This window comes from Oncorhynchus masou, chromosome 32 (assembly GCF_036934945.1).
Source record: "Oncorhynchus masou masou isolate Uvic2021 chromosome 32, UVic_Omas_1.1, whole genome shotgun sequence".
Classification (NCBI taxonomy): Eukaryota; Metazoa; Chordata; class Actinopteri; order Salmoniformes; family Salmonidae; genus Oncorhynchus; species Oncorhynchus masou.
In genome coordinates this window covers 69,379,872-69,396,970 of record NC_088243.1, presented here as the reverse complement: position 1 = coordinate 69,396,970, position 17,099 = coordinate 69,379,872, and the positions used below count along the sequence as shown (strand labels likewise).

At 43.0% G+C, this 17,099-nt stretch overlaps 1 protein-coding gene across 2 annotated transcripts in view; it reads right to left on the bottom strand.

The window, feature by feature from the left end:
* Positions 1-17,099, bottom strand: part of LOC135526522 (GPI ethanolamine phosphate transferase 2-like) — a 122,146-nt gene that overhangs the window by 37,499 nt on the left and 67,548 nt on the right. For both annotated transcript variants that reach the window (XM_064954977.1, XM_064954979.1), the window contains 2 exons: positions 15,129-15,346; positions 12,205-12,480 (listed from right to left, as the gene is read on the bottom strand). In XM_064954977.1, coding sequence (XP_064811049.1) covers positions 12,205-12,480; positions 15,129-15,346 — 494 coding nt within the window. The remainder of the gene's footprint in view (positions 1-12,204; positions 12,481-15,128; positions 15,347-17,099) is intronic.

Genomic DNA, 17,099 nt, shown 5'->3' with positions numbered 1-17,099 from the left:
CTCGTCAACACTCACACCTGTTTTAACGAGATAATCACTGACATTATGTCAGCTGGTCCTTTTGTGGCAGGGCTGATATGCAGTGGAAATGTTTTTGGGGGATTCAGTTCATTTGCATAGCAAAGACGGACTTTGCAATTAATTGCAATTCATCTGATCACTCTTCATAACATTCTGGAGTATATGCAAATTGCCATCATACAAACTGAGGCAGCAGACTTTGTGAAAATTAATATTTGTGTAATTCTCAAAATTTTTGGCCACGACTGTAGAAGTGTTCAGAAACTGATAATATTCTTATTTACAATAAATGTGACTCCAAAATGACAATACATTATTTACCATTAATTTCCATTGGGCACAAAATAATCTGAAATACAACCAAAACAAACTGCAAATGCTTCCAACAAATGTGTAGAGTCACAAGGCTTGAAGTAGTCATTGTCTGCTAGAATCTTTAGGGGTGTCAATGTTACAGCCTTATTCTAAAATTGATCAAATTTACACACAATACCGCATAATGACAAAGCAAATACTGTATTTTTAAATATTTGCTAATTTATATGAATAAAAAAACTGAAATATCAGATTTACATAAGTATTCATACCATTTAGTCAGTACTTTGTTGAAGCACATTTGGCAGCTATTACAGCCTCGAGTCTTCTTGGGCGTGACATTACAAGCTTGGCACTCCTGTATTTAGGGAGTTTCTCCCATTCTTCTCTGCAAATCCTCTCAAGGAAGAATGGGGAGTGTCGCTACAAAGCTATTTTTAGGTCTCTCCCGAGATGTTCGGTCGGGTTCAAGTCCAGGTTTTGGCTGGGCCGTTCAAGGACATTCAGAGACTTGTCGCGAAGCCACTCCTGCGTTGTCTTGGCTATGTGCTTAGGCTTGTTGTCCTGTTGGAAGGTGAACCTTTGCCCCAGTCTGAGGTCCTGAGCGGTCTGGAGCAGGTTTCGAGTCTCATAGCAAAGGGTCTGAATACTTAAATAAGGTATTTCTGTTTTTTATTTGTAATAAATTTGCAAACATTTCAAAAAATGTGTTTTCACTTTGTCATAATGGGGTAATGTGTGTAGATTGATGAGGAACATGTTTTATTTATAAATCATTTTAGAACAAGGCTAAAATGTGGAACAAAATGTGGAAAAAGTCAAGGGATCTTAATACTTTCCGAATGCACTGTATGCATAAATCTATATTCCAATACCAAACTGGCACACTGCCGGAGATCCCGTTTGATCATAATGCGTGTTTATCATCCAGAGTGCTGTTTGTGTTCACGCACTGTCACATAAGTCTTTGCATGAGTCCTTAATGACATCCTATCCCCTATATCAGGCCTGGAAAATTATTTTCCATGGAGGGCTACATTAGAATATATTTTTGCCATCGCATGCCAGAATAATATTACAGGATTATACATCATGTGTATGACTGTGTTGACAGGTATATCTACTGTAAATCACTTCCAGATATGCTACTTATTTAACTTTTTTAACATGCACAGAAATAAACCACATCCATGTTCTCCTTTTGGTAGGTATTTTAATTATTAAACATGCAATGAACTACACAGAGGGAAAAGTATACTGTGCATTCAGCACCACAGACAGAACTCGTTAATGGGTATGAACAAAAAGACAAAGAGAGAGCTCAACATTACATTTAAACTACTCAATCAGGGTGAGGAGTGAAGTCTCTGATGGGCATTGACTAGAGCAGTGAAGTCCGGTATAGGTTTCTGACATTGCTATGCGCAGGATTGCTGAGAGGTAAGAGTCATTAAGAGATGATCTGTGCCTTGAAAATAGCAGGGAGAAATGTGGATAAACATCTTATTCCACAGTGAGAGTTTGTTGATAAGGGCGGTTTATTAGTCTATACAGTACTAGCGGTTGGGAGGTTTTACAAAATCTCACACCAACATGTAAAGAAGCAGTTAGTTTGGTAAAAGAGAGACATTTACACTTTAAAGTGAAAACTCAAACCAAAAATGTGTTGTCAAGAACACGTGCAGGGGCATGCAAATAATCCAAAACCACACGTTATAAATAAATATATGAAAAATATAACAGCAGGTAGCCTAGCGTTGGGCCAGTAACCGAAAGGTTGCAGAATCAAATCCCCGAGCTGCCAAGGTAAAAATCTGTCGTTCTGCCTCTGAACAAGGCAGTTAACCCACTGTTCCCTGGTAGGCCGTCATTGTAAATAAGAATTTGTTCTTAACTGACTTGCCTAGTTAAATAAAGGTTATATTGAAAAAAAAATATATGTAATCACTGAAAATGTCTGTTCACATACATAGGTTGACCCAAACAGCACAAACATCTTCTGAGAATGACTCCTAATCTTTGGGATGTTTTGTTCATCGAGAGATGCATGGAACCTTGTCAGTGACATTGTTTTGAAAAGCTCTCCAATCACTGCCTCAGACTGAAGATCAATGAGCTCAAGTTGCAGGTCATTGGAAGCGTTATCCACATTGAAGGTGAAAGTAGAGGAAACCAACATGTCATTTTCCAACACTCTGAAATTCTCAAAACGACAAGAAAACTCACTGTTCAAAGCATGCAGCAGCGATGTATACTCCCACTGGTCATCCGAGAGGGAACAGACTAGTAGTGTCGCAAGGTGGGTGAGATTGTTGGCTTCTACTTGGCGGGTCAGGAGGAGTAATTTTCCCTTGAAGGCTTTTACAAGGCTGTACATTTGATGCGCAAAAAGGCACTTGCCATTGTAGTTTGGAATTCAGTTCATTTATGACGACCATGATGTCCACGGTGAAGATAAAATCAGCCAAACATTCTTTATCTTGCAGTTGAGGGAAATCCACATATTTCCCTTTCATTTGCATTAAATAGGTTTCCATGACCGAGCAGCTGCACACAAGCCTAAGATGACCATGTGCAATGCCAAGCGATGGCTGGAGCGGTGTAACGCTCACTGCCATTGGACTCTGGAGCAGTGGAAACGCATTCACTGAAGTGATGAATAACGCTTCACCATCTGGCTTTGGCAGATGTGGATGCTAGGAGAAAACTACCTGCCTGAATGCATATTGCCAACTGTAAGGTTTGGTGGAGCATGAATAATGGTCTGGGGCAGTTTTTCATGGTTCAGAGTTGGCCCCTTAGCTCCAGTGAAGGGAAATTGTAACACTACAACATTCTAGATGATTCTGTGCTTCCAACTTTGTGGCCACAGTTTGGGGAAGGCCCTTTCCAGTTTTAGCATGCCTCCGTAAACAAAGTGAGGTCAATACAGAAATGGTTTGTCGAGATCGGTGTAGAATAATTAGACTGTTCTGCACAGAGCCCTGACCTCAACCCCATCGAACACCTATGGGATGAAATGGAACGCCGACTTTGAGCCAGTGCCCAACCTAATAAATGCTTGTGGCTGAACGAAAGCAAGTCCCTGCAGCAATGTTCCAACATCTAGTGGAAAGCCTTCCCATAGGAGTAGAGGCTGTTAGAGTAGCAAAGAGGGGACCAACTCCATATTAATGCCCATGATTTTTGAATGAGATGTTTGACGAGCAGGTGTCCACATACTCTTGGTCATGTAGTGTATGATGATTGAAATACCGGAGAGTGAACACGGTCATTAATCAGGATGTACAAATTTATCAGGCCTCATCAGATATTAATTCCAAAGTGAGGTATTGAGAAAAAAGGTATTTAACACAGAAGAATTTGAGTCAATTATGAATATTCTGACCCCTCGTGTTTAATCATTCTTCCTATAATATACAGCAGTGTTTCCCAACTCCGGTCCTTGAGTACCCCCAACAGCACATATTTTTGTTTTGGCCCCGGACAAGCACATATCAAATAATTTCTAAGCCTTTGACAATTTGAATCGGTTGATTTTGTCCACGGCTACAACAACATTTTGGGCTGTTGGGGGTACTGTAGGACTGGAGCTGGGCTGTTGGGGGTACTGGCGATGGGCTGTTGGGGGTACTGGAGGACCGGAGATGGACAACACTGATATACAGCATGACCTAAAGCTAACTGCCAAATAAAGAAACACTTGAGTAAATGAGGGATACAAAGTATATTGAAAGTTCCGAAGTTAAAAAAGCAATTAACATCCCATCATGCTTAGGATCATGTATAAAAATGCCCAGTTTCTCATTTCTAAGTGACTTTGAAAGAGGTGTCTCAAAGGAGCATAAGGGATTTCATGTACGCGTCTGTGTCTCTCATGCACCAAATCTCAACCCAATTGAACACTTATGGGAGATTCTGGAGCAGCGCGTGAGAGCACTTTCCACCACCATCAAAACACCAAATTATGGAATATCTCATGGAAGAATAGGTCACTCCAACAGAGTTCCAGACACTTGTAGAATTTATGCCAAGGTGCATTGAAGCAGTTCTGGCGGCATGTGGTGGCCCAACATCCTATTAAGACACTATCTTGGTGTTTCCTTTATTTTGGCATTTACCTTTACATGATCAGTTGAAGTAATACTAACATACTGTAAACTACATACCCAATGAGTATATACTACATACTATATACACTATTAGTTAATTTTAGTATACTGTAAACAAACAGTATGCTTTCAGTTGAGCATACTAGCTCTTCGCCAGTCTACCGGAAGTTGATGCAGTTGCTATGCAACCTTTTGCTAGCTACAGTGGCTTGCGAAAGTATTGACCCCCCCTCGGCATTTTTCCTATTTTTGTTGCCTTACAACCTGGAATTAAAATAGATTTTTGGGGGTTTGTATAATTTGATTTACACAACATGCCTACCACTTCAAAGATGCAAAATATTTTTTATTGCGAAACAAGCAAGAAATAAGACAACAAAAACAGAAAACTTGAGCGTGCATAACTATTCACCCCCCCCCCCCCCAAAGTCAATACTTTGTAGAGCCACCTTTTGCAGCAATTACAGCTGCAAGTCTCTTGGGTTATTTCTCTATAAACTTGGCACATCTAGCCACTGGGATTATTGCCGGTTCTTCAAGGCAAAACTTCTCCAGCTCCTTCAAGTTGGATGGGTTCCGCTGGTGCAATCTTTAAGTCATACCACAGATTCTAAATTGGATTGAGGCCTGGGCTTTAGGCTCTAGGCCAATCCAAGACATTTAAATGTTTCCCCTTATACCACTCAAGTGTTGCTTTAGCAGTACGCTTAAGGTCATTGTCGGTGCGGCAGGGTAGCATAGTGGTTAGAGAGTGTTGGACCAGTGACCGGAAGGTTGCAAGTTCAAACCCCCGAGCAGACAAGGTACAAATCTGTCGTTCTGCCCCTGAACAGGCAGTTAACCCACTGTTCCTAGTTAACCCACTGTTCCTAGGCCGTCATTGAAAATAAGAATTTGTTCTTAACTGACTTGCCTGGTTAAATAAAGGTAAAACAAATTGTCCTGCTGGAAGGTGAACCTCCATCACAGTCTCAAATCTCTGGAAGACTGAAACAGGTTTCCTCATTAATTTCCCTGTATTTAGAGCCATCCATCATTCCTTCTATTCTGATTAGTTTCCCAGTCCCTGCTGATGCTTCCACCACCATGATGGTGTTCTCTGGGTGATGAGAGGTATTGGGTTTGAGCCAGACATAGCGTTTTCCTTGATGGCCAAAAAGCCATCTGACCAGAGTACCTATGTTTGGGGAGTCTCCCACATGGCTTTTGGCGAACACCAAAAATGTTTGCTTATTTTTTTCTTTAAACGATGGCTTTTTCCTGGCCACTCTTCCATAAAGCTCTGTGGAGTGTACGGCTTCAAGTGGTCCTATGGACAGATACTCCAATATCCGTTGTGGAGCTTTGCAGCTCCTACAGGGTTCTCTTTGTTGCCTCTCTGATTAATGCCCTCCTTGCCTGGTCCGTGAGTTTTGGCGGGCAGCCCTCTCTTGGCAGGTTTGTTCTGGTGCCATATTCTTTCAATTTTTTAATAATGGATTTAATGGTGCACCATTGGATGTTCAAAATTTCTGATTTTTTTTTTTTTACCTATTTGGACAGCTCCTTGGTCTTCATGGTGCCGCTTGCTTGGTGGTGGTGCCGCTTGCTTGGTGGTGGTGCCGCTTGCTTGGTGGTGGTGCCGCTTGCTTGGTGGTGGTGCCGCTTGCTTGGTGGTGGTGCCGCTTGCTTGGTGGTGGTGCCGCTTGCTTGGTGGTGGTGGTGCCGCTTGCTTGGTGGTGGTGGTGCCGCTTGCTTGGTGGTGGTGGTGCCGCTTGCTTGGTGGTGGTGGTGCCGCTTGCTTGGTGGTGGTGGTGGTGGTGCCGCTTGCTTGGTGGTGGTGGTGGTGGTGCCGCTTGCTTGGTGGTGGTGGTGGTGGTGGTGCCGCTTGCTTGGTGGTGGTGGTGGTGGTGGTGCCGCTTGCTTGGTGGTGGTGGTGCCGCTTGCTTGGTGGTGTTGCAGACTCTGGCGCCTTTCAGAACAGGTGTGTATATATACACTGAGATCATATGACAGATCATGTGACACTTAAATAAAGTCCACCTGCTGCAATCTAACTAATTACGTGACTTCTGAAGGTAATTGGTTGCACCAGATCTTATTTAGGGGCTTCATAGCAAAGTGGGTGAACACATATGCACGCACCACTTTTCCGTTTTTTATTTTTTTGAAATAAGTTTTTTTCCTCATTTCTCTTTACCAATTTGGACTATTTTGTATCCATTACATGAAATCCAAATAAAAATACAATTAAATTATAGGTTGAATTTGATGTATAAGTAACCAACTAACATTAGGTAGCTAGCTAACATACCGGTACATACTGCTGTGTGATATGTTATGTGGTTCATAAGGACAGAATAGCTAACAAATTGTCAGCCAACATAACGTGTAAGGTAACGTATTTGAAAAGGCATTACTTTATTACATTGATACATTTTCTGAACATTGTCATAATTAGTTAAAACAATGAATTTGTATCCGCTCTCGTACTTCGGCTGGATATTTTCCGACAATTTCTGAAAAAGATGTGAAGCCACGCCCATTTCCGGAATAATTGCATTATGGGCCCTAAAGCACATAACTTCATATCTTGGCGAATTTAGTACAACATCCGGGAACTTTTGGCATACTATGCCCTATAAGCATTCTATATACTCAATTCATGTCACAAATATTATGTTTTTTTTTTTTTATCCGTTATTTTACCAGGTAAATTGACTGAGAACACTTACAGCAGTTCTCATTTACAGCAACGACCTAGGGAATAGTTACAGGGGAGAGGAGGGGGGTGAATGAGCCAATCATAAACTGGGGCTTATTAGGTGACCATGATGGTTTGAGGGCCAGATTGGGAATTTAGCCAGGACACCGGGGTTAACACCCCTACTCTTACGATAAGTGCCTTATGATCTTTAATGGCCCCAGAGAGTCAGGAGATCCATTTAACACCACATCTGAAAGACGGCACCCTACACTGGGCTGGGGAATTGGGATATTATTTTAGATTTTTTTTTTAGACCAGAGAAAAGAGTGCCTCCTACAGGCCCTCCAGCAGCATCTGGTCTCCCATCCAGGGACTTACCAGGACCAACCCTGCTTAGCTTCAGAAGCAAGCCAGCAGTGGTATGCAGGGTGGTATGCTGCTGGCATTAGTGCGGTTCGTATGAGTATTCGAACACTGCTATTGTCATGTTAGTACAAAGCTCCAGAATGTGATTGTCTCTTGGACAGAGTGAGCATCATTGGACACATCATCCAGCTAAAGGAGAGCCGACCACACAAGATGTCCACTTAGCAAAAGATTTCAAACGTTAAAAAAGTGTTTCTGACATCGGGTTAGGCAACCCTAACCCCAAATAACATAAACAAGACTCACACTCTATGGAGAGAAGACCATAACTGCAGTGATCAATGCATGTCAGACTGTATGAAGAAACTAACTGAAGTGATCAATGGCTTGTCAGACTCCCTATGTTTCACTGCACAACACGAACTCAACAAACAAGACGATATCTTCCTTCCAGCTCTTTATTTAGGTGCATGGGAAGGGCAATATTTTTTTCTCTGGAACAGACTCACTTATTAGCCTTTTCTCTCTCTACGTTCTTTTCCCCTGTCAGCACTTTCTGTTAGTTCCCAGAAGGGGGAGAAGTGGCCACTTCTTCAGACATACTGTAATTGAGAACGCTTGGTGACACGGGTGTTTCTAATCTCATTAGATGGAGAAAAACACTGGTTTGTCTTTAAAAACTTGTCTGCCTTTATCTTGCAAGGGAAAATGAACGTTCATTATTCACTTCTCTTTTTGTTGCATGCTTAAGGTGCAATTTTGATTTTATTTATTTATTTCACCTTTATTAAACCTGGTAGGCTAGTTGAGAACAAGCTCTCATTTACAACTGCGAGCTGGCCAAGATAAAGCATAGCAGTGTGAACAGACAGCAACACAGAGTTACACATGGAGTAAACAATAAACAAGTCAATAACACAGTAGAATATTTTTTTTAAGTTAAAAAAAGGAGTCTATATATATTGTGTGCAAAAGGCATGAGAAGGTAGGCAAATAACTACAATTTAGCAGATTAACACGAGTGATAAATGATCAGATGGTCATGTGAAGGCAGAGATATTGATGTGCAAAAGAGCAGAAAAGTAAATAAATAAAAACAGTATGGGGATGAGGTAGGTAAAAGTGGGTGGGCTATTTACCGATAGACTATGTACAGCTGCAGCGATCGGTTAGCTGCTCAGATAGCAGATGTTTGAAATTAGTAAGGGAGATAGTCTCCAACTTCAGCAATTTTTGCAATTAGTTCCAGTCACAGGCAGCAGAGAACTGGAAGAAAAGGCGGCCGATTGAGGTGTTGGCTTTAGGGATGATCAGTGAGATACACCTGCTGGAGCGTATGCTACGGGTGGGTGTTGCCATCGTGACCAGTGAACTGAGATAAGGCGGAGCTTTTCCTAGCATGGACTTGTAGATGACCTGGAGCCAGTGGGTCTGGCGACGAATATGTAGCGAGGGCATACAGGTCGCAGTGGTGGGTGGTATAAGGTGCTTTAGTAACAAAGTGGATGGCACTTTGATAAACTGCATCCAGTTTGCTGAGTAGAGTATTGGAAGCCATTTTGTAGATGACATCGCCGAAGTTGAGGATCGGTAGGATAGTCAGTTTTACTAGGGTAAGTTTGGTGGCGTGAATGAAGGAGGCTTTGTTGTGAAATAGTAAGCCGATTCTAGATTTGATTTTGGATTGGAGATGTTTGATATGAGTCTGGAAGGAGAGTTTACAGTCTAGCCAGACACCTAGGTACTTATAGATGTCCACATATTCTAGGTCGGAACCATCCAGGGTGGTGATGCTAGTCGGGCGTGCGTGTGCAGGCAGCGAACAGTTGAAAAGCATGCATTTGGTTTTACTAGCGTTTAAGAGCAGTTGGAGGATACGGAAGGAGTGTTGTATGGCATTGAAGCTTGTTTGGAGGTTAGATAGCACAGTGTCCAAGGAAGGGCCAGAAGTATACAGAATGGTGTCGTCTGCGTAGAGGTGGATCAGGGAATCGCCCGCAACAAGAGCAACATCATTGATATATACAGAGAAAAGGGTCGGCCTGAGAATTGAACCCTGTGGCACCTCCATAGAGACTGCCAGAGGACCAGACAACATGCCCTCCGATTTGACACACTGAACTCTGTTTGCAAAGTAGTTGGAAAACCAGGCAAGGCAGTCATTAGAAAAACCGAGGCTACTGAGTCTGCCGATAAGAATATGGTGATTGACAGAGTCGAAAGCCTTGGCCAGGTCGATGAAGACGGCTGCACAGTACTGTCTTTTATCGATGGCGGATATGATATAGGTTAGTACCTTTAGCGTGGCTGAGGTGCACCCGTGACTGGCACGGAAACCAGATTGCATAGCGGAGAAGGTACGGTGGGATTTGAGATGTTCAGTGATCTGTTTGTTGACTTGGCTTTGGAAGACCTTAGATAGGCAGGGCAGGATGGATATAGGTCTGAAACAGTTTGGGTCCAGGGTGTCTCCCCCTTTAAAGAGGGGGATGACTGCGGCAGCTTTCCAGTCCTTGGGGATCTCAGAAGATATGAAAGAGAGGTTGAACAGGCTGGTAATAGGGGTTGCAACAATGGCGGCGGATAGTTTCAGAAATAGAGGGTCCAGATTGTCAAGCCCAGCTGATTTGTACGGGTCCAGGTTTTGCAGCTCTGTCAGAACATCTGCTATCTGGATTTGGGTAAAGAAGAAGCTGGGGAGGCTTGGTCGAGTAGCTGCGGGGGGGGGGTGGAGCTGTTGGCCGAGGTTAGAGTAGCCAGGAGGAAGGCATGGCCAGCCGTTGAGAAATGCTTGTTGAAGTTTTCGATTATCAAGGATTTATCGGTGTTGACCGTGTCACCTAGCCTCAGTGCAGTGGGCAGCTGGGAGGAGGTACTCTTGTTCTCCATGGACTTTACAGTGTCCCATAACTTTTTGGAGTTAGAGCTACAGGATGCAAATGTCTGCTTGAAAAAGCTGGCCTTTGCTTTCATGACTGACTGCGTGTATTGGTTCCTGACTTCCCTGAACAGTTGCATATCGCGGGGACTATTCGATGCTATTGCAGTCCGCCACAGAATGTTTTTGTGCTGGTCGAGGGCAGTCAGGTCTGGAGTGAACCAGAGGCTATATCTGTTCTTAGTTCTGCATTTTTTGAATGGAGCATGCTTATCGAAGATGGTGAGGAAGTTACTTTTAAAGAATGACCAGGCATCCTCAACTGACGGGATGAGGTCAATATCCTTCCAGGACACCCGGGCCAGGTTGATTAGGGAGCGTTTGACAGTGATGAGGGGTGGTCGTTAGACCACTGACCTGTAGCGGATAGAGGCAATGAGGCAGTGATCGCTGAGATTCTGATTGAAGACAGCGGAGGTGTATTTGGAGGGCCAGTTGGTCAGGATAACGTCTATGAGGGTGCCCTTGCTTACAGATTTAGGGTTGTACCTGGTGGGTTCCTTGATGATTTGTGTGAGATTGAGGGCATCTAGCTTAGATTGTAGGACCGCCGGGATGTTAAGCATATCCCAGTTTAGGTCACCTAACAGAACAAACTCTGAAGCTAGATGGGGGGGCGATCAATTCACAAATGGTGTCCAGGGCACAGCTGGGAGCTGAGGGGGGTCGGTAGCAGGCGGCAACAGTGAGAGACTTATTTCTGGAGAGATTAATTTTTAAAAATAGAAGTTCGAACTGTTTGGGAATGGACCTGGAAAGTATGACATTACTTTGCAGGATATCTCTGCAGTAGACTGCAACTCCTCCCCCTTTGGCAGTTCTATCTTGACGGCGAATGTTATCGTTGGGTATGGAAATCTCAGAATTTTTGGTGGCCTTCCTAAGCCAGGATTTAGACACAGCAAGGACATTAGGGTTGGCAGAGTGTGCTAAAGCAGTGAGTAAAACAAACTCATGGAGGAGGCTTCTGATGTTGACATGCATGAAACCAAGGCTTTTTCGATCACAGAAGTCAACAAATGAGGGTGCCTGGGGACATGCAGGGCCTGGGTTTACCTTCACATCACCCGCGGTACAGAGGAGGAGTAGATTGAGGGTACGGCTAAAGGCTATCAAAACTGGTCGCCTAGAGCGTTAGGGACAAAGAATAAAAGGAGCAGATTTCTGGGCGTGGTAGAGTATATTCAGGGCATAATGCGCAGATAGGGGTATGGTGGGGTGCAGGTACAGCGGAGGTAAGCCCAGGCACTAGGTGATGATAAGAGAGGTTGTATCTAAATAAATAAACTGTTCGGGCACTGATTTCGCAAGTAAGACTTGCAGGGACAGAAATAAGTAATTATAAAGAAAGGCCCGTGTAATTTCGAATACTTTTTGTCTCAATTGGTGCGCCTTTTTTTATCAACATGCTCGTTTTGCACTATGACGCTAATGCAATTATTTCATCTGTCTGCGCAATGATGCCGATGGCAGGGAATAGGCTACTGTGGTTGGGGATGGTCAGAGAAGACAATGCACCTTTTCAGACCTCAAAAGTGGTCTATTTAAATGTAAGAGAAATGTCAGTGAAAGACACTGTTACGATATGCTGTTATGAAATGGTTAAGAGGTGCTTGTTTTAATTACTTCAAAAGAACCCAAAACGTAACCACTACCATTAATTGCTAGGTTGTTTTTAATACACACAAGGAAAACAGCAGAGCGTAAAGTATGACCAGTCTTTAGAAGACAAAGAGCTACCAATGTCTCAGTGTCGATGTACTCACCTTCCCAGGGGGCTTTCCTCCCCTCCTGGCTGCCATGGATACCAGGATGCAGAGCAGGGCTGAGGAGAGGGCCACTGCCCCGAACACCAGTCCCCAGGAGAGGCTGCAGAAGTAACAGGAGCTCTCGGCCGAGGTGCACACCAGCACGTGCACGGAGGAGAGGAGCAGGCACAGCAGGTAGAAGGGCAGCGAGAGCAGAGCAGAGGACACAGGGAGATCCACCTCTGAGGAACTGCTCAGTGCCTCGGGCATGGCCAGCAGCAGGAGGAGAAGGAGCTGGAAAGAGAAAGGGGAATGCACACACTCAGAAAATCCTGGAATTAAATAAAAACAGACTCAATGGTGTATTTACATATGCATGCAGATACAGCACTAACACCAGAGAGACCAAGCTCATCTCTATTGTTGCAACTGTTGTATGAGTCAAACAGTAAAGGAAACAGCAGATGGAAAGAGATGGATGGATAGATGGGCAACTATGAGGTAGCACTCGAGTCAAGGGTCCGCAAGTAGAGTGTGAGGGTACAGAGAACAGACATTTGTCAATCCGTGGTTGATGTGGCTTGGATTGAGTCAAAGCTAAAGCATCATTTGTGTGCTTCTCGATATTTGCATTTGGATTTTGGCTTGACTGAAGCCTTTCAACTGGAACCTTTGAATGTGCCATCTTGGAAGCAAATATGCAAGCTCTTTATTTTCAAATTAAACACCAGAGACACGTGTTCCATGTCCTTTGCTATGCAGTTCCCTTTTTCGTCCCATCTCTACGGACTAAATCTATCAGGGACGGTGCACTAGAAAGATGACTAGTTGCTTTGTCCTTGAGTACCGACTGTAACAAAATGCTGACAAGTCCAACTTTTTCTTTTGAATACAGCCTCTTTTCTCTCTCTTTGCATCTTTCACTTCTTTCTTCCAGATGGGAGGCAGTCACCTCTGAGGGACACTTCTTAGTTTCAATTCAGAGTTAGGGATATTTTTTATCAACTTTCCCCACTGCTCCCAATAATGCTCACTGGGGAGTCTATACAGAGCGTTCTATGTCATGCTAGAATTAGCATTTTTATCTCTGATAAGAAATAAGTAACTTGAAGGAAAACAGTCTAAAAGCGTGAATTCAAATGGAAAACAGTACAAACTGGAATTATGACTTGTGAGTACAGTATTTACCATTTCTAAGCAAATTCTAAAAGTAGGATGCAAACGTTTTTTTTTTTTAATCGACAGTTAAATATCCCAATATTATTTTGGATGATATTTTATTGATACTTTGACGCAACCTATTGTTTTTTAAAAGCCAGCGCTACGCGACTGTACCTACGCCAAAACTATTTTTCAACCTATAGCTTGTTCTCCATCTTCTTTTTAAATAGTGGACCAACATGTTTTCAGGAATTTTATCTCCCTGACTGATCAAAACTCGCTTTCTCATGGCTCTCTTGTCTCTCTGCAGCAGATATATGGTGAGCAATATGTTTGGAACATCAAATTGCAATACATTTAGAATCGTGAGAATTGCAATGTTATCGTATTGACAGTATGGTGATAATATCATGACGTCCCTGGCAGTTCCCAGCCCTATTCTAAACCCATGAGGTTATAACATACAGTATATTTTATAAAAACAGCTCTACCAATGATTCAAAACAGTCCTACGTTAAGTCAACCCTTACACAATGAATGCAAGGGAGCAGTTGCCAACACGTTCTGTGATTGTTACAATTATTGTTTTCAGCTTCTACCGCAAAATTACCTTTTTGCATATTAAAGCCTCTTCTCCAAGATTAAATGATCAAAACATATTGAAATGCACATTAGTTGTGACTGCAACAGTCAGTGCGGCAGATTTAGCTTTGTTAATTTGTTTTGAAGGGAACGTGTGGGAATTGCCCCATTCAATATCGTTCACGTGGCAGAATCGTTGTACAAGCCAAGGAATGTTGTAAAGTTGTACAGTTACCGCGAGCCCCTTCGGCCCCAGAAAAAGTTTACTTGGAGAAATGCTTGCTCAACAAAGAGCAGTAGAGATCTGTTCCAACTGTCGAATTCTTCTCACACTAGCTCAAGGTCATTTAAATAATTGAAGGCTATATCAACACTATGTAAACCATGGGCTTTAATAAAGTGAAGCGTAATATCAACATTACATTTGTTTCATTAATATTGATTGTGTTCTATGAATATGCCTAGTCTATATTTTGGGTCTCTTCAGGAGCAGAATTGGCATCTTAAAATGCTAATATATTTGGATGTGGGATCTTTATGGATGTAGGTACCTCATCCCAACAGTTTAGAATGCTAAGTGCTTATTTAGGCCAATGCCATACAACATAGAAATAATCAGCAATATAACACCATGGTCACACACCATACCATGCACTGGCATGCATATATACAGTACTTAACAGTTTGGGTATGTAGAAAAGTGTCCCTAATCATGATGTGTTTCTCAAGAATGCTGAAATGTCTGTGTTGCTCTCAACAACCCCCATTCTGTCACACCTCTGGGAAGCTGTTGTGATGACATCCTTTAGGTCTGATATCTGATTGGAAGCTCCCAGACATTTCTTGATAGTATTTTCCTGTAACTCAACAGTCCTGCTTGCACATTGCTAAATTGTCCATATACACATATGGAGTCGGATAATATATGAATAGACTGTTAACATAGAAATTGCATAGTGTTATTACGGGTCACATGTGAGGTATATATATACACACAAGATATTATTCACTACAGCCTCACCACCACCACCCTCATCAGAAAAGTTCCTGCCCCCTGATCCTTGGTCCACTCCCAGCTCCGGGGTGCTGTTTCCCCTGGGTACAGATCTAGGAACAGTTTCCCTTCAAGCCTAACCTTAGCAATTCGTGAGGAAAATTACAAACTGACAAGCATCTAGGGGCAACACCCCAATACCCACCTGGAAGACAAGGACCATGCCCACCACCATGGAATATATGTCATATTTGCCCAGCTGCTTGCTGAGGGCTTCGCTCATGGCCCTGAGGGCCTCCAGGTACTGCTTGAACACCTTCTTCCCCATGTTGGTCAGCACCTCTGATGTGTTGCCCTCCACCACCAGCTTCACCCAGTTACCATGGGACTTCTCTGCCACACGGAACTGCTCATAGCCCTCCTCTGTGGGAGAGATATGAGAGGAGGGAGAGAGATATGAGAGGAGGGCGAGGAATGGAAGGTGTAATGTCAAAATGTGAGTTTGTGATATAATATGCATATTAATAAATCAATCAATTACATATCATGAACAATAAACAAACTACTACTGGAAGTCGCACACGTAGACAAAACATAACTAAATGTATCACCTTTAAAGACTATTGTATATATTTAAAATTACACATTGACATGCTATTAGTTAATCCTGTGGTAGAAAAAAAACAGGTAATCATTTACACATTTACGCTCAAATAATTTGCGTTGGAGACTTGGAGTAACGCATAATCAATCAACTGCACTTAAATGAAGTGGGCCAACAGTACATTCACTCCATATCATTTGTATGCAGGTGTATAGCTCCATTAGCATTAAGGTTGCCAACTCAGATCCAACTCATAATGGTCAGGATTAGGGTTGCATATTATTGGGAATTTTCAGGAGGTTGAAACTTTCCGTGGGAATTAACGGGAATATATGGGAAAATATGCAAATTAATAATCATGTTTTTTGCATTGGATATATTTACCATATCATATGGAGACAGAAACATATACCTTTTACCAAATCATAATTGCAAATGATGAAATCCTTCCAATATAAATAAAAAACAACAATGTAGTTATGAATTGAACTTAAATGAGTTGACTCTTCACATTGCATGATTTTACTGAACAACAAAATAAAGGGAATATTGAATGATCCCCAATGATCGATCGCATCGCCCAAAAACATTTCCAACATACATCTGTAAAATGAGAGTCTAAAAACTAAAGCTTTGGTTGTCTTCCTTTCAGGCTCCCATGTCTTCTCCCTGGACCTCCTCAATGTCCACCTCTTGAACATCAGACTCTCAGGCTCCCATGTCTTCTCCCTGGACCTCCTCAATGTCCACCTCTTGAACATCAGACTCTCAGGCTCCCATGTCTTCTCCCTGGACCTCCTCAATGTCCACCTCTTGAACAGCAGTCTTTGAGGCCTCATCTTCACTGTCACTTTCCAACTTTCCAACCTTGTTGAGGATGGCTTGTTATCAGGCTCAAAAAACATCAAACAAGCCCACATGGCCACCAATTTTTCAACCCTTGTATTGGTCAGCCTGTTGCGTGCCTTGGTGTGCGTGTTCCCAAACAAGGACCAGTTGCGCTCTGAGGCGGCTGATGTTGGTGGGATTTGGAGGATGATGGAGGCAACAGGGGAAAGAGCCTCAGATCCACCAAGTCCCTTCCACCAGGTGGCTGATGAGATATGTTGGCACAACTGCGATATTGCATCTCCATCCCAAAGCCCTTGCTTGGAAATGTACTTCGCCAGACTGCCAAGAACCTTGCCCTCATCCAGGCCAAGGTGGCGAGACACAGTAGTGATGACACCATAGGCCTTGTTGATCTCTGCACCAGACAGGATGCTCTTTCCAGCAAAGTTGGGGTTCAACATGTACGCTGCGGTGTGAATGGGCTTCAGGCAGAAGTCTTCACGCTTTTTGATGCATTTCAGAACTACAGTTTCCTCTGCTTGGAGCAACAGTGAAGTGGGCAGGGCAGTACAGATTTCTTCTCTTACATCTGCAAGCAGAGTCTGAACATTAGACAGGATGGCATTGTCTCCCTCAATCCGTGCAATGGCTCCTGCTATATGTTTCAGGAGTTTCAAGCTGCTTACCAATCTCTCCAAAATACATCATCCAGGTGGATCCCCTTGATGGGGCTGTCCATAT